Raw genomic sequence first — 25,996 nt, forward strand, 5'->3', positions numbered from 1 at the left:
TCTCCCCCAAGGAACTCGGTCACATACCTGCAGGGCTGTAGTAGGGCTTGCAACTTTTGAAGTTTGTCAAATTCAGCAACAATGGGCACTGCTAGATTGTGCTACTAAAGAGCTAATGTGGCTGTGATAGCTCATCTATTTCTAAGCAGTCACTGAACCATCTGCAATGTGGAGTTCCATCTAATTAAAAAGCGAGTCTTGTGTCTTTCCATTTGCGACTTGCTATTTTTCTAATTCTGCATTATTAGCTGCACTCTGTTTGAAATGGCCCACGAGCTTTCTACATTTTTCTAGTAAGCTTCTGAACCTGGCAGCATTAAGTGCTACTGTGATCGAATGCTGTAGACTGTGAATGAAGCATGGCATGTGTTCAAATATCAAAAGATTGGCTGCTGCTATCATGTTGCGTGCATTGTCAGTACCAACTGCTGTTACCTTGCCTTGTATATCCCACTCTTTTGCAAATCCAAGAAATGCTTTGCACATTTCAGCATATTGTCTCTCTTTAGTATGCTTTGCTGTTAGCGCAAAAGATTGTAGTGTCCAAGCATCATCAAGCAGTGTACAGTAATTCCATGATAACTGTGATTGCTCACGTTCTTCAGTAGCACCAATTTTGCAATCTTTTTGTTATATAGATCATCTATTTGTGATATGACGGTTCCTCTGGAAGTCAAAGTATATGGCTCATTGGAAGATGCTATTTGAATAACTTCTCTTACAACGTGTCGCTTGCAATGTTAATGGATCTGCAGCCAGTAGCTATCCACTTTGCAATAGCATTGATTATGGTACTTATCTTGATTTGTGGGCTTGCAGCGAACTTAAATTTCTAAAAGAGTACTCTGTCAAAACTCACGGGTTTCATTTGTTGTTGTCCTGTTGTTGCCTGTAGCATAAGAACTGCTAGAAAGTCCATTTTGAGAAGTGAAGGCATGTTCAGTATGCAGGTGGTACAGCAGACTAGATATACTTCTATGATACTGGAACTAGTTTGATAGTAGATACAAGTAATCGTCTTTCTATCCAATGAACCGTTAGAAGGTTTAAGTACTTCTAGTGCTTTAATGTGTGCAGTCAATATTTGAATACAAAAGTTAGTCTAATAACCAGAAATGCTTTGGGGTAAAATTCGACTTCGGCAGTGGCGCAAAAAGGGGGATAGCAAATTGGCAGCTCAGTTTACACCCCGCCTGATTTTCTTTTCCAATGAAAAACAGAGTCGGACAGGGTGTGAAACAAGCTGCTGATTCAGTATTGCCCACTTTGCGCTATTGCTGAAGTTGAATGTCACCCCATTTATCTCTGTCGGTGCAGTCAATGAATGACTGGGGTAACTTTAACTTATATTGTAAGCCGAAAAATGGGCGATAGCAAATCGTTACCCCGTCTTACTCTCCCCCTCCCCGTTTGACATTTCCATTGACTTCAGTGAAAAAGTAAATCAGGCAGAGTGTAAAATGGGCTGTCGATTTACTATCACCCATTTTTCACCCGGTGATAAAAAAGTTGAAATTACAACCACTGTGTCAAGACAACAAATTATTGTAATTAACTTATAATTCCTACTTAGGTATTCTCTGTGTAACTTCTGCGAATAACGCATGTTAAAAAATTAATCTCCAAAAATATTAATGCATTAATTGCAGAAGTTAACTGCGATTCATTGACTGACAGCCCTAATATATTTGAATCACGATCCTGTGACATACATAAGGCCCCAATGTAATACTGATTTCCACACAGACGGTGCCCATGCTGAATAAGCCTGGCCTACTCGCACTGAGCAGAATGCGGCTAGACCATTCTCCCTTAAAGGGATCGCTGGAGGCCACTCAGACAAGACCAAAAAACTGGATTTCTGAGGGGGACAGGAGGAGCATGAATGTGTCACCACAAAAATCCTACCAGCCGGTGTCTGACCTTCGGCTGTTCCCCTCCTGGTGACCCCCTGGCACAGATCTATGAATGGGCCACTAGATTTCCTGCCCCCTGCGAGTTGCCTATCGGCACTTGTTTAGCGCAAACAACTCACCGATTCTATTCAGATGAAGCTCGACCATGATAAAGGCCCAGGCCACTGGGGAGCTTAATTAGGCAAGCGGTGGGCTCACTCTGTCTACTGCCCACACGCTGAACAGGGCCAGATCAAAATTAACCCCATAGTTTCCTTCCCTCCAGTTAATTCTTAAAGCTGAACTACATGGTTTGTGATGATGTTCTAAATGCCTGGGAAAAAGACGAGTAGGTCCATTCTGTACAGATATTGAGCCATTTTGATCAGGTTTATTATTCCAGACAATACTGAGGCTAATAACAACAAAAAAGCAAATGAAAATTATTACCTCTCGAAAGAGTTTGACAGGAGCAGCAATGGCCTTTTCATCTTCTAAATATGAAGCCCAAGACCAGATTTTGTTCTTTCCAACCACAGAAGCAGCTAAAAGAAAATACACTAAAGATTTAATGGTGCTTACTTTTAAATATAGAAACATTTCCTTTCATAAATTCAAAATTCATATCTAATCATACTGTTTAATTGGGCTGTCTCTAATACAATCTCTGTATCTGGGCAATTTCACACTTGAGCTCCGTGAAAGTACAGCAACTCAGCCCCACATTTTTATTTTGTCCCATGCATCTTTCCTTATTTGCAGTGCAAGTACTATAGATCCAGAAAATTTCTGACTCAGGCCCAGATGCAACCAAAATGGATCGTGTTCACAAGCAATAATTGTAGATGCTTCCATAAGCACTCTGTATTATTTATGTTCCAATTTTAAATTGCAGCATGTTGGAAACTGGAGGAGTGCCTAGTTCTAATTACGCTGCTACCCAGAGTAACTTGGTGTAGTTTACAGTTGACAGTGCTGATGATTACCAGGCCATAAAAGTACTGCCTTTCTTTGTGGCCATTTGAAAGCTTGTGGGCCCCACTTCTAAAAGTTGTATAACACAATCCATCATCCTCCAAGTTCTAGTCATGAAAGGAGCTTTCTTAAATTGCTCAGTGGTAGCACTCTTGCCTCTGATTTAGAAGGATGTGAGTTCAAGCTCCACTGAAGGATTTGAGCATATAATCTGGGCTGAATGTCAGTGTGATACTGAGGGAGTGCTGCATTGTTAGAGGTGCTGTCTTTTAGATAAGACATTAAACCTAGGTGCTGTCTGCCTGTTCATGTGGATGTAAAAAATCCCATAGGACTCTTTCAAAGAAGAGCAGGGAGTTCTCCTGGTATCCTGTCAGCGTTTGTCCCTCAACCAACATCACCAAAACTAATTAGCTAGTCATTCAATTCATTGCTGTTTGTGGAACTTTGCTGTGATCAAATTGGCTGATGTGTTTACCTACAAAACAGTGACTACACTTCAAAGTATTTCATTGGTGGTGAAGAACTGTGGCACGTCCTGAAGACATTAAAGATGCTATAGAAATGCAAGTTCTTTCTCTTTTCTTTCTAGCTCAAAATATATCACTTAAACAGATTTGTAAATGACAGTGACCAGTTGAAGTGTGCAAGTGTGACTCATTTTCCCTTATTTTAGGAATGTGCCTCTCTTCCACTTGGTGCCAACCTCTGACTTCTTCACTAAGATTGAAAATATTGCCATATGAGGCATTCATAAGAGTGAACTTATGTCAGGCAGCATGCTGGAGGGCAAATCTGCTGTACCATCATGGTACTAAACTGTCTGCAATTAATAAATACTGCAAGTAAACACTTTTTGTATTTCACTAAACTTTGCAGATAAGTACACATGTCAGCACATTACCTTCTTTTACTGTTTTGTAGAATTGCTACTGTAATCTATTTTGACAAGCATGAGCGAATGTGCACATGAACCAAACTAATACAAGTTTCTCTGGATTTTTGACCTAGTGTCAGTTGACAATGGTACTAAACCTGAGAAGAATATCAAAAGCTGAGATGGTAGTGGGAACAGTTGCAGAAGAATAAAATTCAATTTCTCTACTGGCTGCAAACTGGAACTGAATCTTTTTACTGATTTCAAGTTCATTCAAGCTAATTAAGGTCTGTTTGATGCATTCGCAGTTGCTGCTCTTTGCTGAATTCCAGTCATTATTTACTTTTAACTTAAGCTGAAGCAAAAATAACTGGAATATTAGAAAGAGCTACCATTTGCATAGCACTTTATTGTGCCAAAGTACTTCACATCAAATTATTTATTTTTTTTGAAGTGCAGTTAATGATCTTGACAACATCATCTGAAGACATGGGGTGAGTTTCCAGGTCTATGCTGATGACACCCACCTCTACCTCTCTACCACCTTCCTTGACCCCCTCCACTACTCAGTGTTGCCAGACCGCTTGTCTGCCATCCAGTCTTGGATGAGCCTCCATATATTCCAGTTAAACATTAGGAAGACCAAAACCTTTGTCCAAAACTCTGTACCATTGCCACAGATTCCATCCCCTTTCCAGTCTCAGGTTGAAGCCAACTGTTCAGAATCTAGCGTCCTATTCAATCCGAGCTGAGCTTCTGACCCCATATTAACAAGACCGCCTACTTGCACCTCCATAGCATTGCCCACCTCTGCTTCACCCCATCTGCTGCTGAAACCCTCACCCAGACTCAATATTCCAATGCTCTCCCAGCCAGCCTCCCATCCTCCATAACCTTCAGCTCATCCAAAACTCTGCTGCCTCGTTCCTATCCTGTACTAAATCCATCACTCCTGTCCTTGCTGACTTACACTGGTGCCTGGTTCCCCCAACGTCTCCAATTTAAAATTCTCATCCTTGTTTTTAAACCCCTTCATGGCTTGTCCCTCCCTATCTCTGGAATTTCGATCAGCCCTACAACCTCAACCCCTATAGAACTCTGCATTCCTCCAACTCTGGCCTCTTGTGCACCCGCCCCCATCCCCCTGGCTCTGCCTTCAGCCAGATACGCTCTGGCATTCCCTCCCTAAACCCCTCCAACTCCCTCACTTCCTTTAAGACTCACCTCTTAACCCACCTCTTTGACCAAGCTATTGGTCACTTCCTCCTAATGTCTCCTTCTTTTGCTCAGCATCCATTACTGTCTGATTATGCCTCTGAAGTGCGTTGGGAAATTCTTCTATGCTAAAGGTGCTTTATAAATGCAAATTGTTGTTAATGTTGTCACATGTTTTGTCCTCATAGTAAATTTTATGTATAGTTTGACTTGGTAATGCAGTCGGGAAGATAGCTGCGGGAGCTGGGAAAAGGAAAACGACAAAGGCTTCTATGGTCAACTTGGTTATGACAACTGAATGACTGCCTGAAGTTTTGCCAGAAGTACTTCTAGCTCTATCTGATGATAAGAGGGCTCTAATAGAGTTGAGTAACATCAGGTCAGTTAAACAAGGAATAATGACTTGTACTCAATGTGAAAAGACTAAACACAAAAGAAACGAATTCTTAAATGAGATGAATTTGTTTTAAAGGGACACAGATCATTGAAGCTCAGAACATACTCTGTCCAGTGAGTGTGTAACTGGGTTCATCAAGTCGACTTTGTCTAAATTCCATGTGACTGTTGTCATCCACAAAGTGTTCTCTGACATTTTTTAAGTCTTCTTTTCTCTCGTCCTACAAAACATTGTGGCATTCAAAGAAAAGTCAGGTTTAGGATTTTGTTATATTTGGTAATTTTTTCAAAATGAAGCTTAGACTGCAGATATACTTCTGCATTGACGTACGCCATAAAATGCTTTACATTGACACAACTCAGGAGTCAGCACCTGATTCGGATGCAAAACATAATGAAGCCTAATGGGGGGAGACCTCCCTCAGGAGGCCATTTTACAGCAGGTGGAGTATTACTTTAATCCAGTATGAAGTGGGTTTAAAAAATATTCGGGTAGTCCCCTGGATCTCTTCAGTAATTCTTTGAACTTAGTACTGAACCTTTTGTCTCCTAACATTAAAAGATAAGCACCATGGAGCAGAGATCTGAGGATGTGTAGGACTCATGCAAGAGTTCTCTCCTGGTGGGTAAAGTTCAATTCACAACCTGTGCTATAACCCTGGTCTTGCACTCTACAGATTTGTGCTCTGTAGCCTAGGAATTTATAGCTACTCTCCAGGTGGCATTTTTAATCTTAGTTTTAAATTATTCTTTGTATTACCACATAACAATCAAAGGGTATAGTCTTCAGTGAATGACATCAGTGGTCCACAGATCAAAGACACATCCACTAACAGGAATAAGTTTCATCTACTGCAACCTGACCCCTTCTTCACTCGCCTAACCTGATAACTTTGCAGCCAGCCATGAGGATAGGTGCACAGACTGCCACTGAGCCCCACTATGGCTGACCACTAGGAAGCACAAGAGACTTCTCAGGTTTGACTTTCGCTTCCAATTTTCCTTCCATGCCACCGGGTAATCCTGAAGGCTCTGCCTGGTACCCTCCGGCTTGCTGTAGTTTAGATTGAGAAATGGTTTTGAACTTGTGTTAGTCACTGCTCCATGTCACTACATGTTAGTACTCTGGTGTTCAGCTCCAATGTGGCATCATTATTTGGCTCCCACTGTAGATTATTACTAGACTGTAGATTATGACATGAATGTCATTTTATTTTTATTAACAGTAGTTTGCTAAGAAATCAGATTTCTCTATATGCCGTACACAAATGTAAATTAGTTTTACTCCTCCATGTGCAGCTACTCATAGAAATATATAAATTATTATTACTGGATTTCTCAAACAGAGCCAGCAAACAGAAAATCTGAGGTTGCTGCAGTGGGGGGTAGCAAAAGTCAGCTGGAAATACAGATCAGTACCTGAACAAAAACCAGAGCAGCAGCTATGAAATATATGCATAACAGCAAGACAACCTTATAGTTGAATACATTATGGGGTAGATTTTACGCATTTGTGCTCCGGGCGTACAGCTTCACGTGTGCATGTAAACATGTCAGGAATTTGGGCGTGGAGGTCAGAATATCCTGCAGGATTTTCCATCTGTTACAATTAGTGGACAGAACAGCCTGCAGTGCCCACCAATCTTCAGTGTCATTTTTTTTTGGTGCGCGGGCCCTTTAACTGGCTGCGCGGCCCATTCAATTTTTGCGCACATTGTAAAGCTGGTGAGCGGCCTGCGCAGGACCTCCAGACCGCTGCGTGGCCCATTCAATTTCTCGCACATGTACGGTTATTTCCACTGTAAAGCCGGTGAGTGGCCTGCGCGGGACCTCCAGATCTCTGCGTGGCCGCGCAGCATAGTGGGAACGTTGTTGCGCACTGACATTTGCTCCCAAAATGCCCTCCTAGCAAGCAAAGCTCTGCGTCAGGAGCGCAAATTGTAAAATCTACCCTCACAACAAATGCAGTGTACGTGCACTATGTGTATACTAAATACAAGTAGCGAGAAAACATACAGAAACATTTACGATAAATCAACAGAAAGAGGCCAACTCTATAACATCAGCTACACGTAGCACGATTTATTTTTAATTATCAATTTTCTAATTGCGGCACCACAGCATTTTTTTGTATATATTTGAAGGTATTCAGAAATATTTAAATTGTCAACATTTTACATCTAATCAAACTGTGCCAGTTAAATATTGCATCAAGCATACCTACCGCCTGCTCTGACTCAGTTAATTCATAATCATATTCTTCATCTGATTCTGAACTAGGACTCAGGCACACTTTCCGTTTTCTTTTTTTAACCCGTTTTAGTATTGCTCCAGCACTTCTCTTGACTGCTGCACTCCCCATTCTGAGTGACCTGTTTAATGGACAAAAGACATTTGCATATTTTTGCAGTTGTCGCATAAACATAAACAGAGGTATAGAAGACATTGAGATATGTAACTGAGATCGTTAAAATAGACAATCATTTAATTAAGCAAATTGATTGATTCCTAGAATGCCAAACATATCCATGCATATCTTAAGTTCTATTATTAACCAGATATTAATCAACATAATTTTGGCTGGGAATCTGTTTCACATATGCACGAACCTCTGGGAGGGGGAAATCTTCTCAATTGAAGCTTACTAAAAGACCTGTACTTATATAACACCCTATCACATCTCAAATCTCCTCACATACAATGAGTTAGACTGAGTACATCGACATGTTATAAAGACAAAGGCTGTAGCTATTTTGCATAAAGATCCCATGAACAACAGCAAGATGATCAACCATTTAATCAGCTTTTGGTCTAATGGTTGAGAGAGAATCCCCTATTCTTCTCTGAACAGTGCCATGGGATGTTTAACATCCACCTCAACAGAAAGGAAAGACCACAATTTAACAGCACCTTCAGTATTACACTGGAGCATCAGTTTAGCTTGTGAGCTTACACAAACTCTAGGTTTAGGGCTTCAATCCACAACCTTCTTAGAGGCAAGTGTGCTACCAACTGTACCATGCTAATGTTGTGCTCATTATATCTTATTCTGTGATCACAATCTAAATTTAATTGCCTATTTACATCCACAGCGTTCCATTTGTCTCAGAAATGTAAGGATCTGAACTACTGAAGTAAGATTTAAAAATGAGCGTAACAGGGCACGTTTAGTAGAACGCAATTGCGCAGCAAAATGTTTAAAGATGAAATGTACTAATTACTCGTATGTTTAATTGCAGAAATGACCATACCAGTTTAGAGAGATGAAACTTACAAAAAGAGACAATGACATAACCCTTTTCTGGAAAAACGAAACTCAGTAGTGGTCAAGAGAGAGAGGGTCTCGTTTCTCAGAAATCACATGACCTGATGACGCATTTCCAAGAAATCAGAGGGGCCACAGGCCCATACAGTGAAAAGTGAAACTTATGTTATTGGTTACCTTGTAGAAGTTAGGCACACCTAATTAGTGATTAATGTATAGACTTTTAAATCGATTGGACCTCTGGAGTAGGAGGTCTCGGAATATGTGTATAACTGTGTAAACCTCAAGAGATTCGGTGGAGTTGGAGCCTTGTGTTGGGACGCAAGAGCCATAGCTCCCCAGGCCTGAATAAACCGTTTTTACTTCAATTATTGGGTCTGTCTTTCTTACAACAAGCCAGTGTTGTCGACTGTGTATATCACTCAGTCCACACTTTGGGGGCTTACATCAACTACATTCCCTCTCAATTTTCTTTCCTCCAGTGAGAGTAAGTTCAGTTTTTGTGAGTTTCTCTTCAACACTTGAAGCCTAAATGCTGAAATCATCCGGGTTGTCATGGTTACAGCTAGCATTCACTCGATGAGAGAAACTGCACAGCTGTTTGATTTATTTTTCAATTGCCAGCAGCTTGCTGGAAAATATTTCTGGCTGGGCTGTGATCTCAGTATGTGAAATAAATTCTCTGCTGTGCAGCATATGCTATCCCGTGCCGCGTGTATTATATAAAGCACTGGAACTGTTCCAAAGAATGATATGTGTTAATTCTTTCTTTGTTTTGCAATGGTGCCTCAATTTTCCCCCTTTCCATTATTAACTTTCGTGATTACCTACGAGCCAGGCCAATGGGAGTCAAGACTTCAGGTTGGGTCACATCTTTTAACTGCTGGGCTGCAGCCCACAGCCGGGTCTTTAAAGCACATTTAGTTCGAAATGCGCTGGGCTACGCCTTTGGGCAGATTGGGTCAGGGATTCAGGAGGCTAGAAATTCACCTCGGGCGGTGGCATACAATGGGCGGTATCGGATTGACTGCCCGTTCTACGCAGCGCCGAATATTTAATTTCATTGACTGCAGCGGAACTTTTGTCAGCACTGATCTGCAACTTCAGGCTGGGTCAGGTCTTTCATCCATACTGGGTTGCACTTTGGACTGGATGCAATCACAAGACCAGCTCGAGCCAGTGGTGCTGAGATTCTCAATTATCTGGCACTTTTTTTTTTTATCCACCAAGTATGTCCCTACCATTACGTGCAAAATTAAGGATTTACTCTAGCTCCTATCAAAAACGAAATGATCTTGTGTATATTAGTGATGTAAACAACTTACTTCTCTTTAAACTGCTGCAGGCAGTGCTCACTGCAGAATCTTCGATTGCTTCTGATTTCATTCACTGTATAAGAGTGGCCACAGTTCGCACAGCAGCAGGCACTTTCAGCATGCGGCAGCTCATTCATGTATGATATACCTGTCCGTTTCACTGCAAGGGACAAAGAATATGATAGGAAAAATATAAATATTATTCATTCAATAAAATTACTCTTCTGGTAAATAACCTGAATATCTGTGTGAACTTCACCAGCAGAACACACTGTTTATCTTTCTGTTTAACTATTGACTAATTAATTAGTGCTGATAAGATGAAGGTTGAGTAAGTGGACACACGTACATATATTTTATACCAATGGACAGCAATAGGTGTTCCTGGGGTATGAGGCGTATATAGGAGATACTTTGGTTTTTACCTCAAGCATTCTCTGCAACAACTAAAATTTAGTTTACATATTCCTGCAGTTTTACTGCTGATGTATATCTACCTGAGGGTGAATCAAGATCAAAAAGTATCCTTGGTGATTGAGGTTTCTCACTGTATTACTGCAATTTTCTACAACAATTGGTATGTTATCGTATCTTTTTAAGGGGAATTTGTTTGTTGGTGGCAAAAACTGTGGTTCAGCTAGACAATAATTTATAGTGTCAATGCATAACTTCATGAGGTAATGAGACAAAATTCACACCAAAAATCCTCCCCACTGTGTTCTTTTTTTCAGCCATACCACTTTTAGGAACTGCCAAGTGGGAACCTGGGAAGATAGGAGAATTCAGAGCAACTTCATTAGCAAGCTGCTGTGGCATTCCTTCCAGTAGTCAGTCAGCGACCCACTGGCAGAAGCCTGAGAGTACTTACCTTCTTGCCTGCAGATGGTACTGGACCCGGGGAGGCCAGCGTTAAAGGATGTGGAGAAAATAACTTGAAAAGTGACAGGTCTGTACCATCATCAAAATATAAGTAACAGGAAATATTAAGAGCAAGATTAGAACTTACATTCTATGCTGCTTTTTTGTCTAGCTAAAACTGAAACTTGTCAGAATATTTCAGAAATACCAGAAAATATATTGCTGCTCCAGTATTAGATTACTTGATTATTTTGCCTCTTTTATATTTTACCTTTACAACATAACTGAACACTGATAAGAAAAACGTAAGTGGTGCTAATCGAGTACCAGATTAATGTATCACCTGTTGTGGTAATAAGCAATGCAGACCAGAAGCTCAGCAGCTCACCTACATTATCACAGGGAGAAGATGTTGGGCAGCATCTTCACACCCACCATGTTGCTGGCACTTTTTTGCTCATACATAGTTTCTATATTTGTTACTAGCAATGCGTGTAACCTTAATAATAAAGACTATGTGGTAAATGTTGCCCTGTAGATAAAGTTAAAGAAAAAAATTTCTACGAAGCTGTCAAGTTTATAATCGCTTTAATGAAGTTAGCCCAGAATTTCTGCTAATGCAGAATCCGAGTACATCTTTGAAAGGGTGGTAGTTCCAATAGATTCAAATGGAAAAATGGCAGTCTTGAAAATTCCACAGTTCAATGGTGTACTACACTAAATGACTCCACCCTTGTTAACCCATAATCCTTTGAAGCTATGGGGCGAATTTTAACGCACCCTGCCCGGCAGACGGTAGGCGGACACTCAGTTAAAATAGCTGTGCAAAGACCCATTTCCACCTGCCACCATCTTAATTCGCCCCTTTTTTAAGCAGCCGATGCGCCAACCTGACTCCGGCAGGAGCCTCATTAATGCATGCAAATCAGGATTCCATTATGTCATTCGGACCCCAATGGCATTTTAATGGCCTACTGAGCAGGGCACCCCCAGCAATGTACTTTGGTGCCGGTGGGTGGCCTCTGGGCCCTGCAAATTGACACCTGCCTGAAGCCAGCGGCCTCTTGCCGCCCGTTACAGTCAGGCAGCTGGCTGCCAGGATGCAAATGAGGCTCAGGAGTTAAAATAGCCCGAATCTCGAACTGAAGATGTTGCTCACTGCCCATCCGAAACCCACCCCCAGTTAAAACCCCTCTTTACGTATTTTGCACATTGTAGCAAGGTACATTTCTAATAAGCTAGGATGGTCATGAAATGCAACTTGAAAAAGAGAGCCGAGTAGCTTTGTAACAAAGTTGAAACAATGGAAAGCTTTGTGCGGCGGTTTGATTCAATGCAAGTAACAGAAGAATTCTCCTGCCTTCTCTCACATAAACAGCTGGCTACTCAGGAGACAACCTTCGGTATTAGACAGAGGCATTAGGAATTTATGTCACTAACATACCATATAAATGGCTCTTCACATTATCTGCTGTAACATTTCTCAAATGTTTTAATTTTAAAGATATCCAATAACTGTTTAATAAAAACAAAAACAAAAATAATGACTGTTTTACATTGATGGCCCTTCAAAAAGCATAAGTGGCTACAAATATCAGGTTAATTATGAATTTTTATAGGGCCAGAATGGAATATTCTTTTAATTAGAATCAGTGTACTAATTAATTTGAAATACATTAACCTAACTATACATTTATAAGTAATTAACAAAGCTTTTCTAATTAGGTTGAAATGTAGTGCTACGTAATTAAAAACATGATTCTAATTAGTTACATGCTCTTTTCTGAATAATTAATGAAGACATATTCAAAATGAGTATCTAAATTAGAAGCAGATTCATTTTTATTTCTCTTCTCTCCCCACCCCCCCCCCGCCCACCCCACCCAATAGGAGGAAGATTCTCTTTGTGTGCTACTTGTAACAAAATAGTGAATCCTTTCTTTAGAAATTAGTTTATGATTTTGTTATAGCAGAGTGGAAATCTCCCCATGAGCTCACAGTGGGAGAATAATGGGGATAAACTTACATCTGAACTACCACCCTGTTAGCACAGCAATGCACGATGTCACTGGCCCACCAGTTAGTTATATCTTCCCCCTCCCCGATTTAAATTTCCCCCATATTCTGCATCATTTCATCATAAAGGCAGAAGATTTCATCTGATTCCTGTCAACATAGCAGAACAACGTTTTCTGATCATAACTTAAGCATTTGTGAGTTCACTAGATATAGCAAACACAAGACATTCCTAAGTGTTTGTGGCATTGTTAACACAGCTAAAAGACTTTCTCTGATTGCTACGCTTATTATTTTGCTGACACATTTAAATTGTCTTCTCTCCACATATTTTCGCTGCAGCTGGAACAACACAGAGCAACGAGAGGAAATTTCCCTCTCGGAGTTCAACAAATAACCTGTTCCCAGGCATCTGCTTATGCTGCTCTTGAACCAATCATCAGAATAGGTCCCAGGGGAACAAGGATAAGTTCGCTCTCTACACTGCCCTTACTGTTTTTAGGGGAAGTACCTCACCATCAATCACGGACTGTGTTAAGGATCACTGAGGAAATCTGCATTCTATAACTACATTTTGAATTGCAAACACATTTTTAAAAGTTTTCTTTAAATTTTATTAAGACACACATGTAAAAGCATTTTTTGATCATTTAAAAGAACAATCACATGGAAACCACACTGATCTCAAAAGGTACAGCTAGAATCATAAAATACAGTGCACTGACTGCACGAATGTAAGAGTCAGGCCAGCAATTTAAATAAGGCAACCTACAAAATCTTTCATTTGCACCAATCCATAATTTGCCACCTTCCTGCTGCCTCCCCCCATTTACAGGTTATAGACACTTACATGAAAATGCAATCAATGCATTCTAGTCAACTGTACTATCCAGAATGAACTGGTTCAGAAATAAAATTCAACCTACACATTTCTAAAAGTCACAAACAGGATTACTATTTTAGTATCTGTGAACAATGGGGTTCCCATGGTTGATAATATAAATATATAGAAGTCTGTAAGAAATTTGAAATTATTGCCTCAGTAAATTCTACATCTGGTGAAAACTGAATTCTGTCCAAATATCTTATTTTTGGTCTGTTTTATCTGTCCAAACCTGCCACCATATGTCATACAAACATATGAAAAAATGACTGAGAAAAGATTATCAAGCCCATCAATACTCATCCTATCCATTATGCGGTGCAACTTTCTGCTACGCCCTCCCTAACTGATTAGACAAAATTATTAACATAAGAACATAAGAAATAGGAGCAGGAGTAGGCCAATCGGCCCCTCGAGCCTGCTCCGCCATTCAATATGATCATGGCTGATCTGATCCTAACCTCAAATCAACTTCCACTCTCCATCCCACCCGAACCCATGTGATCTCCCGGGAGAGGTGAAAAACCAGATAAAAAACCCAATGGCCAATTTGGGAGAAAAAATCTGGGAAATTCCTCTCCGACCCATCTAGGCGATCGAAACTCGTCCAGGAGATCACTCTGTCCCTGTATTTCCTGCAGTACTTACCTTCTGTAAAAGGTGATCTCCACCCCAGCCAGGAACAAGCCCAATTTACTCTTGAAGGACTCCTAGCTGGCAGCCTGTTCCTGAGGTCTCCACCAATCCCTGTGAATAGAACCACCTCCTGAAATCTAACACAGAATTAGAACACAAGAAGTAGGAGCAGGACCAGGCTACACGGCCCCTGGGCCCGCTCCGCCGCCCACAGGGCCATGACCGATCCGAACCTAGACTCATGTCCAATTTCCTGCCCGCTCCCCGTAACCCCTAATTCCCTTTACTTCTAGGAAACTGTCTATTTCTGTTTTAAATTTATTTAATGATGTAGCTTCCACAGCTTTCTGGGGCAGCAAATTCCACAGACCTACTACCCTCTGAGTGAAGAAGTTTCTCCTCATCTCAGTTTTGAAAGAGCAGCCCCTTATTCTAAGATTATGCCCCCTAGTTCTAGTTTCACCCATCATTGGGAACATCCTCACCGCATCCACCCGATCAAGCCCCTTCACAATCTTATATGTTTCAATAAAATTACCTCTCATTCTTCTGAACTCCAATGAGTCCCAATCTACTCAACCTCTCCTCATATGTCCACCCCCTCATCCCCGGGATTAACCGAGTGAACCTTCTTTGTACTGCCTCGAGAGCAAGTATGTCTTTTCTTAAGTATGGACACCAAAACTGTATGCAGTATTCCAGGTGCGGTCTCACCAATACCTTGTACAACTGAAGCAATACCTCCCTGTTTTTATATTCTATCCCCCTAGCAATAAAAGCCAACGTTCCATTGGCCTTCTTGATCACCTGCTGCACCTGCATACTAACTTTTTGAGTTTCGTGCACCAGGACCCCCAGATCCCTTTGTACTGCAGTACTTTCCAGTTTCTTGCCATTAAGATAATAACTTGCTCGATGATTTTTCCTGCCAAAGTGCATAACCTCACACTTTCCAGTATTGTATTCCATCTGGCAAATCTCTGCCCACTTACTTAGCCTGTCTATGTCCCCTTGCAGGTTTTTTATGTCCTCCTCACTCACTACTTTCCCTCCCATCTTAGTATCATCTGCAAACTTTGATATGTTACACTTGGTCCCCTCCTCCAAATCGTTAATATAGATTGTAAAGAGTTGGGGACCCAGCACTGACCCCTGCGGAACACCACTATTCTTTGTACACCAAACAAAAATCCTTTTGTAGAGTAATGGTTTAAAGTGTAGATGTATTCTAACTAAATGCAACATCAAAATGTTTAAACAGAAACTCTATATTGGACTGAAATACATTATTTTTTGAGGTAATTGGTATCTTTGTGAAAGTCAAATGTTCTCTAAACTGTTTACATAGCCCTTTTATTTGCAGTTTAGAAAGTTGACTATCTGTGGAACTTTAGGAGGAAATTTCCACAGGGTGACCCTCAGGATGGAAAGGATGTCACAGGATGATGTCCCAATGTCCCCCTCAAAATGGTCTGAATGATGATTAAACAGCACAGTACAGAGGATGATTGGTGAATTTATAGAAACATAGAAACATAAAAACATAGAAGATAGGAACAGGAGTAGGCCATTCGGACCCTCGCACCTGCTCCGCCATTCAGTGCGATCCCTGCTTTCTCCCCATATCCCTTGGATCCCTTTAGCCTTAAGAAATATATCTAACTCCTTCTTGAATATATTTAATGAATTAGCCTCAACTGCCTTCTGTGGTAGAGAATTCTACAGGTTCACCACTCTCTGGGTGAAGAAATTCCTCCTCCGCTCAGTCCTAAATGGCTTACCCCTTATCCTTAGACTGTGACCCCTGGTTCTGGATTCCCCCGCCATCGGGAACACCCTTCCTGCATCTAGTCTGTCTAGTCCTGTTAGAATGTTATAGGTTTCGATGAGATCCCCTCTCATTCTTCTAAACTCTAGCGAATATAAGCCTAATCGACCCAATCTCTCTTCATACGTCATTCCTGCCATCCCAGGTCTCAGTCTGGTGAATCTTTGCTGCACTCTCTCCATGGCAAGAACATCCTTCCTCAGATAAGGTGACCAAAACTGCACACAATACTCAAGGTGTGGTCTCACCAAGGCCCTGTACAACTGCAGCAAGACATCCTTGCTCCTGTACTCGAATCCTCTTGCTATGAAGGCCAACATACCATTTGCCTTCTTAACCGCCTGCTGCACCTGCATGCTTACCTTCAGCGGCTGGTGCACAAGGACACCCAGGTTTCGTTGCACTTCCCCTTTTCCCAATCTATTGCCGTTCAGATAATAATCTGCCTTTCTGTTTTTGCCACCAAAGTGGATAACCTCGCATTTATCCACATTATACTGCATTTGCCATATCACCCAACCTGTCCAAATCATACTGGAGTTTCTCTGCATCCTCCTCACAGCACACACGCCCACCCAGCTTTGTGTCGTCTGCAAACTTGGAGATATTACATCTAGTTCCCTTGTCTAGATCATTAATATATATTGTGAATAGCTGGGGTCCTAGCACCGATCCCTGCGGTACCCCACTATTCACTGCCTGCCACTCGGAAAAAGACCAGTTTATTCCAACTCTTTGCTTCCTGTCTGCCAACCAGTTCTCTATCCAAGTCAGTACCTTACCCCCAATCCCATGTGCTTTAACTTTGCACGCTAATCTCTTATGCGGGACCTATTGAAAGCCTTCTGAAAGTCCAAATACACCACATCCACTGGTTCTCTCTTATTTATTCTACCAGTTACATCCTCAAAAAGTTCCAGTAGATTAGTCAAGCACGATTTACCTTTTGTAAATCCATGCTGACTTTGTCCGATCCTGTCACTGTTTTTCAAGTGCTCTGCTATTACATCTTTTATAATGGACTCTAGCATTTTTCCCACTACCGATGTCAGGCTTACCGGTCTGTAATTCCCTGTTTTCTCTCTACCACCTTTTTTAAATAGTGGGGTTACATTAGCTACCCTCCAATCCATGGGAACTGTCCCAGAGTCTATAGAATTTTGGAAGGTGACCAGCAATGCATCTACTATTTCTAGGGCCACTTCCTTAAGTACCCTAGGATGTAGATTATCAGGCCCTGGGGATTTATCAGCCTTCAATCCCGTTAATTTCCCTAACACCATTTCCCTACAAATACTGATTTCATTCAGTTCCTACCTCTCATTAGACCCTATGTTCCCCGACATCTCTGGGAGATGTACGCGCGGCACACCGAGTAGATAGATGTCCTGCTGTAATAACCATGCCCCATGATATGCATGTGGTTGAATTCACAGTGCACAGCAGTGGAATTAATTGGATTATAACATATGGAGCCAAGTTCTCCTTCTTTTAGCTCTTTCAGAGAACTGGCACAGGCATGATGGGCCGAATGGCCTCCTTCTGTGCTGTATAATTCGATGATTCTCCTTCCTGTGTACTCTGGGAGTATGGTGAGGGAGGTGAAGGAACAATGCCTGTGAACCAATGTGCTTCTCTTACCTCTGCTGGCCCTGTAGAAGCTAACTCCATATGAGAAACATCCATCTATTTCCCAACTGTATATTCAAGAATCTGTTACCCACATTTGTTGATGCTTTTGAGTTTTAACACCTTCCTCAACCATAACAGCTTCTTCATGATGAGCTGCTATCTCATCCTCCTCTGGGATCATGACATGATGTTAATCTTGAAGACATGGATGTAGAAGAATAATACATGGAGATATGAGGACATGATTTTGTTCAAGTGATATTGGACTATTCTGTCATAAACTGAGGACTGTATCACAAAGAAACTGTCCAAGAACTGTAAACAACATGAGAAGCAAATGGTTATGGGTCAAGAACATGTGTTTTAAAGCAATTGCATATAAATTAATGCAATGCATATTATACAACGTGCAATGATAATAGTTGAGACTGTTGTATATGAACAGAACTTGGTTTTGCAAAACCATGTAGCAGTCACCAAAATCAGTGGAGCTGGAGTAGGTGTTAGATCATTGTTTCACAAGATGGAATATTGCAGCTACAGTTTCTTCTAGCCAGGCTATTCGTTGTTTACTTTGGTACTTCGGAATCTGACATTGCCACTCTTACCGTAAGCAACTTTTTGCCTATCTAAATGTTAGTTACCCTTTCAACAATCAGTCCTCAACTACAAAAATTGCTTTTGAAACTTCATTTATTTCTTCAGCAAACATCTTTCTTCCTGTATGGTAGGAATTTCATTTTGGTACTTAGGAATAAAATGTCAATTGCTCGGTAAGAAGTTTTAGAGCCATTGAGGATTATTTGGGTTCTACTCTCTGTCTTGTGTTAGTCACATTTTGCTGTTAACTAGCTGTATAGTATATTTAAAAAATCATTTTCACAGATCAGTGGCTTAATTCTGCTAATTAAGGCACAACTTTAAATATTATAACTGACTCCAGACTGTATGTCTTAATTCTCAACCAGTGGAATTAATTCTCCACTGGCAGAGTCTTTAGAGTTGCTGTGCTAGATAATATAACAGGAAATGATTGCTGGATGCCCAAATGGTTCAGCAAAGTTACTGAGTAACTGAGCCATGCAGACTTGGAAAATCCCAGGTACAATTTCTGGTCTCTGCTGGTTATTTGATTTCATTTGGACTGACATTAGAGTGTTGCAATTGGTCCCTGTGAGTGAGGGAGGGACAAATTGTCCAGGATTCCCAATCGCTATCCATGAACTCCTACTGGAATGATACATGTATGTGGATTGAATGAGGGTAGAATTGGACTCAGCTAAAATATCTCTTTGCCCATCCCAGTGGAATTGGCTGCTAATGTTTACTGTTGAGGCTCAAACATAAACAATGACCCTTGGAGAAGATACTGGATAGCCCCTGGCACATGTGATAATGTTTGCCAGCAAAGGGGTCATTGTGTTTAGGGGTGTGGTAAACCACTGTTATACCTGTCTGTAGAGGTATGTGTATTCCACTAGGTACAGGTCTGGACATGCCTCGGCTGACTCCTCCCACTATTCCAGGTATATAAGTGACTACCTCCCAGTCCCTTAGTATTCTGGATGGGTCGACCACTCGAGACAAGACCTTCATTCTTTAGTTAATAAAAGCCTGATTGTTACTCGCTCAACCTCAGTCTTTTGAGTAATTGATGGCGCATCAAGGGGCAAGAAGAAAATTGTAAGAAAGAAAGGCGTGGTGCATTCTCCCCTTCCCCTTACAAACGAGCCTAAAATTTATCTAAAAGGCTAGCTGAAGAATAATTCCCAAAATGTGGAGCATAAAACTCAAAATTCACTGTTTACTTAGATTTAATGCAATGGCATAGATTGCATCACTGCGAAATTAACTTTAGGCTGAAACCAGAAGCACCGATATATATCCCACTAGGTATGTCTTACATTCATTGGGAGTGGTTGAATTCCAGCCAGCCTCATTGCAAGCATCACTCTCAGCTTCCACTGTGGTCTCTACAGATACCTCTGTCATTGACTCTGTCACAATACCTTCTGAGCTGACAACCTCCAGGACTCCAAACTCATTCAGTCGGAACTACAAAAATAAACAAATGCGTTATTTAACCCTCATCCACCAAAATAACAAAGGCACTTAAAAAGCTGCAACAAATGGTACTAATTTAACAAATTAATGGTGAAATACTTTTGTTCCGTTTAATTCCCGGTGATATTATAGAAGAATCAAAATAGTCTCCTAAAATTAAGTTTCATTTCGGGTTCAGATCTTACAAAAAACTCGCTGAATAGAATCAGTTCGGATTCTTGATTTAATTCCAGTGGAAAAACAGAGAAAGAACAACCCATTTATTTAATGCACACATACTGATTTAGTACAGCTGTTTTCTGCTCTATCAGTATGTGTTATAACAAAGATCATAGAATCATACAGCACAGAAGGAGGCTATCTAATTAGTCCCCATCCCCTGCTCCTTCCCCATAACACTGCATTTCTTTTTCCTTTTTAAGTATATATCCAATTCCCTTTTGAAAGTTACTATTCAATCTGGTTCCACCACCCTTTCAGGCAGCGCATTCCAGATCATAACAACTCGCTACGTTAAAAAAAATGTCTCCTCACCTCCCCCAGGGCTATTTTGCTAATTATCTTAAATCTGTGTCCTCTGGTTACTGACCCTCCTGCCAGTGGAAACAGTTTAGGCCAATAAAAGTATCAAAAATATTCATAATTGTTTTATACATTATTGCATTAGGCACTGTGACTTATAATGTAACTCTACACATATAAAAGAACAAAGATCAGCTTCATTTTTAGTAATGAGTCCAGATAGAAAACACTACTTGTCAAGCCTAGTAAATTTTACATAAACTAAGTAGTGTGGTGTAACCTCTGTAATCTATATGTGATCAAACCATCCTTGTAATCATATATATAAACAATAAATGGGTTTCACCAACAATTTTTTTAATTAAATATACCAATCTTCAAAAGTGGCTGAGGTAAACCTCAATAAGATATTTTGGGGCCAACTTTTCTGTGCTTTGCACTTGGAAAGCACTTAATCCCCAGGTGCAACATGTACGAAAAACAGTAACACTAAGGTAGCGATTTCGCTTACCTCAGCGGGTCTGGTGCGGCCGGGGTCGGTGGCGGGGTGCGACCCCGCTGCTGACTTCAGCCCGCTCTGTGAAATGATTTTTTGCTGATTGGGCTTGTTAAGCCCGCCCAGCACGTTTCCTGGCCAATTGAAGGAAGCAGGTCTGATGACACCATTTGATGACGAGTCATCAGCCGGTTTCCTTAAGGGGACCATGCGCAAATTTATTTTGACAGTTCTGCTGTCAGTGTTCTACAGCACTGAGGTGCTGCAAACACTGACAAGCACTGCACAGAGATACACGGCTGCACCCAGGCTCTCCCATGACTCCCTCCATATGCTTATGGAGGGAGTCACAGCTCACAGGGAGTTCCTCTTCCCTTCCCATGGGTGGAAGAGACCTCCCCAGGAGATCAACACAGCCTGGTTGCACAGTGCACAGGAGGACACAAGCAGCGATGTTGTTAGGAGGACCAGGCTGCTCCATCTCAGCAGATCATGAAGCGTTATTGCAAAGCCACACTCAACCTCATCCTGCTGTGCCACTCATCACATCCCCATCACTCTGCCTTCCCTACTCTACTCCAGCACATCGTACTCACACCAACTTACCTTGCACCTCCACCCATCCCTCTCTATCTACATTATCACATCTCCATCTCACTAGCCACCCCTCACACTCACCCTCATCCTAGTGCAACCATACCAACTAACAACACACAATGGTAGACCCTTGGGTGTTTTATGCAATGTTCATGTAAAGTTTCTGTTAATGTACTGTCAAACATTGGGACCTTCTAGCTGTTGTCCTCCAACAGCAGCCAGAAGGCTGGTAGCCAGGTTATGCATCAAATTCAGGCACTGTCCAGTGCGAGAGAATTTTCTATGCACCCATAAAAGCAACACTTTGCACTTAATTCACTTTATTGTTTCTCTATGTCACCTCCTGTATTAGAAACCTTCTAGTTCCATGTATAAGCAACCATCCTGCAGCATTTTTATGCAAGTGCACCTGCAATTGGACAAAGTACTGACATTTGGACATCATAATCTCGACAATGTCTTGGGAATTTCATCTGCAGCTGATCAATGCATTTATTGAATTGTCCACAGAGCTTCAGGAGGCAGAGGCAGATTGGAAGACCAAGTAAAAACTGGATCTTTGCTCCAATCATATTTGCAATAAGGGTAATTTTAGCAGTGCCAGCAACTTGGCAGGACCCATGTGCCAGTCGTCAGCAATATTGCCACAATGTAAAAGCAACTTTAATTTGGCCTCAGCATCCTCGGAAGGAAAAGCCAGCCACAGTTTTTGCTTCATTTTACGATCAACATTCCCCCTAATGGAAGTCTTAATTTGTGAAATTTAGATCAGGTTTAGCTGCGATGGCCATACAGCTGCATAGCTACTGTCACTCAATAGCCAGGCTCAGACATACAAAATAAAAAAAATTGGGAGAGATATTAACCAGCAACAATACCACAACATGAGCAATTTCTTCCAAAAAGGAGCAAGGGGAAAAAATCAAAAAGATTGCAGAGGGAAAGGAAAATGATGATCTAATAGAAAATGCCTCCATTTGCTCATGGACTGTACCTATTATATAGCATATTTTGTAAAACGACCAAAGGATGAATGTTGTATAAGTTCAATCAGAAATGCTAACCTTCAAATTGCTCCCAGGTAAGGTAGCAATCCCATCTTTCCATTCCAAAACACTGACCATGTCACATTTGTGCACTCCGCTAATCTGCGGACTAATTGTTGCAGTCACTGGCACAGTGCTGTCTGGCTGTTCCACTTTGATTGGCAAAGAAACACCTGGGTTTTCTCTGGAGAAACTCTGATGTTTTCGATTACTCTCTGCTGGATTAACTGAATTTATATTTGAAAGAAAGCAAACACAAGCAAAATCTGGCAATATTTACTTAAATTTAACCAGCCTACAACACATTTACACTCTTTGACTCTTTGAGATCTACAAACCTATATCTGAGAAAATAAAACTGTAACAACCAAAAAATCTTGACCTTTGTTGTTATATAATGTGATTTATATTGATATTTTAATGCTTTTTTCTTAACATAATAGTCAACTTTATATTGCAGTTACAAACATGACTGGATTGAAAATATATTTTAAAATGCTAGGTTATCCTTATTTAAAAACAAATTAAAATAATTCCAGTTGCTAATGCTTTAAGACATTTTTAGTCTTGATACCTGATGGCCAATATAAATATGACATTTAGTTTGGGTATTCAGTTTGCTTTGATCCTGACCAACTCAAATCATACTGAAATAACAACAGACAATGCTGGAAATACTCAGCAGGCCAGGCAGCATCCGTGGCCTGCTGAGTATTTCCAGCATTTTCTGTTGTTATTTCAGATTTCCAGCATCCGCAGTATTTTGCTATCAAATCATACTGAACATGGAACTAGAACTGAAATACTAAACATTGCTATTTTCTTAACAATAGCAACTCAGTAGAAGCCGTCTTTACACCTTGTATTCTATTTTTCTTCTTTTCCCCCAAACGTGCATCACTCCCATTCCCACAATGTGCTCCTCTTCTATCGATGGAGAGATCATTTATCGGTAAAGCCATTTCAGACTCCCTTTCCCATGTGCAAATATGTTTAAGAGTCAATTGTTCCTTTCCAAAATTCTCACAAGTTGAATAAACGTTGATTTACATGTTATTGTGCATATTCAATATATGACTGGTGATTTTATTATTCTTTCAATGATGTATCTATCACCCTCCTTAAACCTTACGTTAAATATTTCCAAATATGTAAATTACATGACTACAATACCAACTTCAAAGTACCTACCACTGCATGTGTGAAGCAAAAATTGGACTTACCTACACTACAACATATAAAATATTGTCAACCAACACAAATATATCTTGGAATTTAAAGCTTGTTCATCCATATTTGAATATTTTTATTCTGCATTCTTTAAGAATTTGTCCAAATATGTTGAAAAGATCCACCTTATTACAGTTGAATAAAACATAAAGCATGTATTGTCTAGTGAAATAAGATAATATATAATCTATATTTTATCTACAGGTGTCCTTCGTTATTTATACATTACCGTACCTGGAATAATGAAGGCTTTAGTTGACAGGCGAGTGTTCTGAGTAGAGCTGTTGCTGGTTATCACCTGTAGGCTGACATCACTGGGTGGAGTCACACTGCTGGGTATCAGGACCTCCAATCCCACTCTGCTATTCATTCTAATAATGGTTCACCAGCTGATTGCGGCTGACTCTGGAAGGAAATTTACAAAATTCAACAATCAGTCCTACTCACAAAGTCGCAAGTTAAGAATTTACTGGTTCTTCATTCGAGGCTTGCTAAGAATATTTGATTTCTTCAGGGTTTTAAAAGTAATTGTATCAGAAGATTTCAAGAGTTCCAAAGGGCAATTATGTCAAGAATAGGGAGCCCTCCTCAGTTTTTACAGGAATTCTTTGTGGATAATCACAATTTGCAAAAGACAACAACTGTTAGAAATCAGGGGTGTTCAAAATGTATTTGGTTTTGTGGATAAAACTGTGACACAAGTAATGCTGTATTTACATGATTGTATTAGAACTAGAGACAGAAAGTCTCTCAGACTAGTATTAGAATAATTAGATAGATGTGTAGAATCTACTTGTGTTTTGGCTCCCTGCGGATGTTATTGCATTCTGCAGTGTGACGGTCATAAATAATCTTGTTTTCAAGTTCGGATTTCAACCTTGTTTATGTTTCTCTAATTGGACTAACTAAGGCTCAATGCCTACGTTTCTTCTATTATTACTAATAACCATGATACAATGCTAATGTAGGAATTGGTGTTAGCTTAACAAAACTGCTTGTAGGGATAATTAAAAGGTAATTAGGACAAGACATAGAATGAAAGGAATTTGAGGAGGCTAAGGTATCCATCTTAGAATGGGCCATTTGCTAGATGAAAATGAGATAGTGACTGGCTAAAGTGCGATAGCTCTGGCTGGGGCCATGATTAAGAGGGACAGGGTCGGGCCTTGTACTTGCTGGGTCAAGGAAGATGGAGCCAAGAGTTAAGACACAAATTCCAAAGAAAAAATCTTCAGAAAGATTAAAAAATAAGACAAATTGGATGAATTAATAAGACCCCCTTTTGGGGAGGGCTTTCATCCAAGAATCGAGACAAAGAACTTGATGTGTTATTGGGTGATGAGGTTTTAGAGGAACCTCTATAGGTTAAATGGTCTTGTCAATTATTTGGCCTCAGGCCCACCCCTAAAAAGAGAATAAATGTAACACCCCGAGTGCTTGTCCACACAGACGGTGGAGGGGAGAACCAAGCGGGGGGGAAGAAAGAGAGAGAGAGAGAGAGAGAGAGAGCGGAAGCCAGAGAACTGTTCACACACGCCAGCCATCTATCCGATCAGGACTGGTACCAGCTGCTTGTCACGATCGTATGTTTTTGCTATATAACTGGCATGTTATATTCCGTCTTAAACTCTGATTAAACACAATATACCCACCATATTGGTTGGCAGTCGATCCTGATTATTTGAAAGACTAGAGATAAGCTACTGATTGGCCTAATCTCTACACAACTCAAAAAGTGTTTCAATTATTATAAGTACAGCAAAGTACTGGGAGTAAATTGCACTTAGTATTCAACCTAGTTTTGGAAAAAGTATGTTATAGCTGTGGAATTGTTTCAAAATAGCATCTGAAAATGACAAGGAGTGTTGATTGATCAGGAAACAATAACATGTGACTGACAAAAGTAGGACACAGAAAGTATGTGCTTTATTCATTCAAACTTTAGAGAGATCTAACAATTTCCATTGCTGCATACCTCAGAGCTGCTGACGAGTAACGTACAAAACAATACAGGAGTATAATTTGTATTTCTCATATCTGCTTTCCAAGAAAACGTAAGTGAAGCTAGCAGAACCAGTTGGAAGTGCATCTGTTCAGACAATGCCTCCTTCTACACCAGAGCTTCTGCAATGTCTTCCTTTTCCTCAGCCAAGGATTCCCTTCCACCGTGGTTGACGGGGCCCTCAAACATGTCCGTTCTATTTCCTGCACTTCCGCCCTCATCCCTTCTCCTCCCTCCCAGATCCATG

General features: G+C 40.7%; 1 protein-coding gene across 2 annotated transcripts in view; it reads right to left on the reverse strand.

Moving 5' to 3' along the window:
- The window catches only part of l3mbtl1 (L3MBTL histone methyl-lysine binding protein 1), a 78,421-nt gene extending 53,390 nt beyond the window's left edge, over positions 1–25,031 (reverse strand). Inside the window, exons 1-7 of one of the 2 annotated variants that reach the window (XR_015080646.1) lie at positions 23,982–25,031; positions 22,536–22,744; positions 19,697–19,847; positions 9,949–10,099; positions 7,583–7,730; positions 5,465–5,579; positions 2,346–2,440 (exon numbers count right to left, since the gene is read on the reverse strand). Coding sequence is in view for 1 of the 2 variants with exons in the window: in XM_086005562.1 (XP_085861688.1) it covers positions 2,346–2,440; positions 5,465–5,579; positions 7,583–7,730; positions 9,949–10,099; positions 19,697–19,847; positions 22,536–22,744; positions 23,982–24,117 (1,005 nt within the window). In the remaining variant the exon portion in view is untranslated. The remainder of the gene's footprint in view (positions 1–2,345; positions 2,441–5,464; positions 5,580–7,582; positions 7,731–9,948; positions 10,100–19,696; positions 19,848–22,535; positions 22,745–23,981) is intronic. The other variant, XM_086005562.1, reaches the window with a different exon arrangement.
- Between the last annotated feature and the right edge of the window lie 965 nt (positions 25,032–25,996).

Source organism: Somniosus microcephalus, chromosome 13 (genome assembly GCF_052327205.1).
Source record: "Somniosus microcephalus isolate GS21.2 chromosome 13, FLI_Smic_1.0, whole genome shotgun sequence".
Classification (NCBI taxonomy): domain Eukaryota; kingdom Metazoa; phylum Chordata; class Chondrichthyes; order Squaliformes; family Somniosidae; genus Somniosus; species Somniosus microcephalus.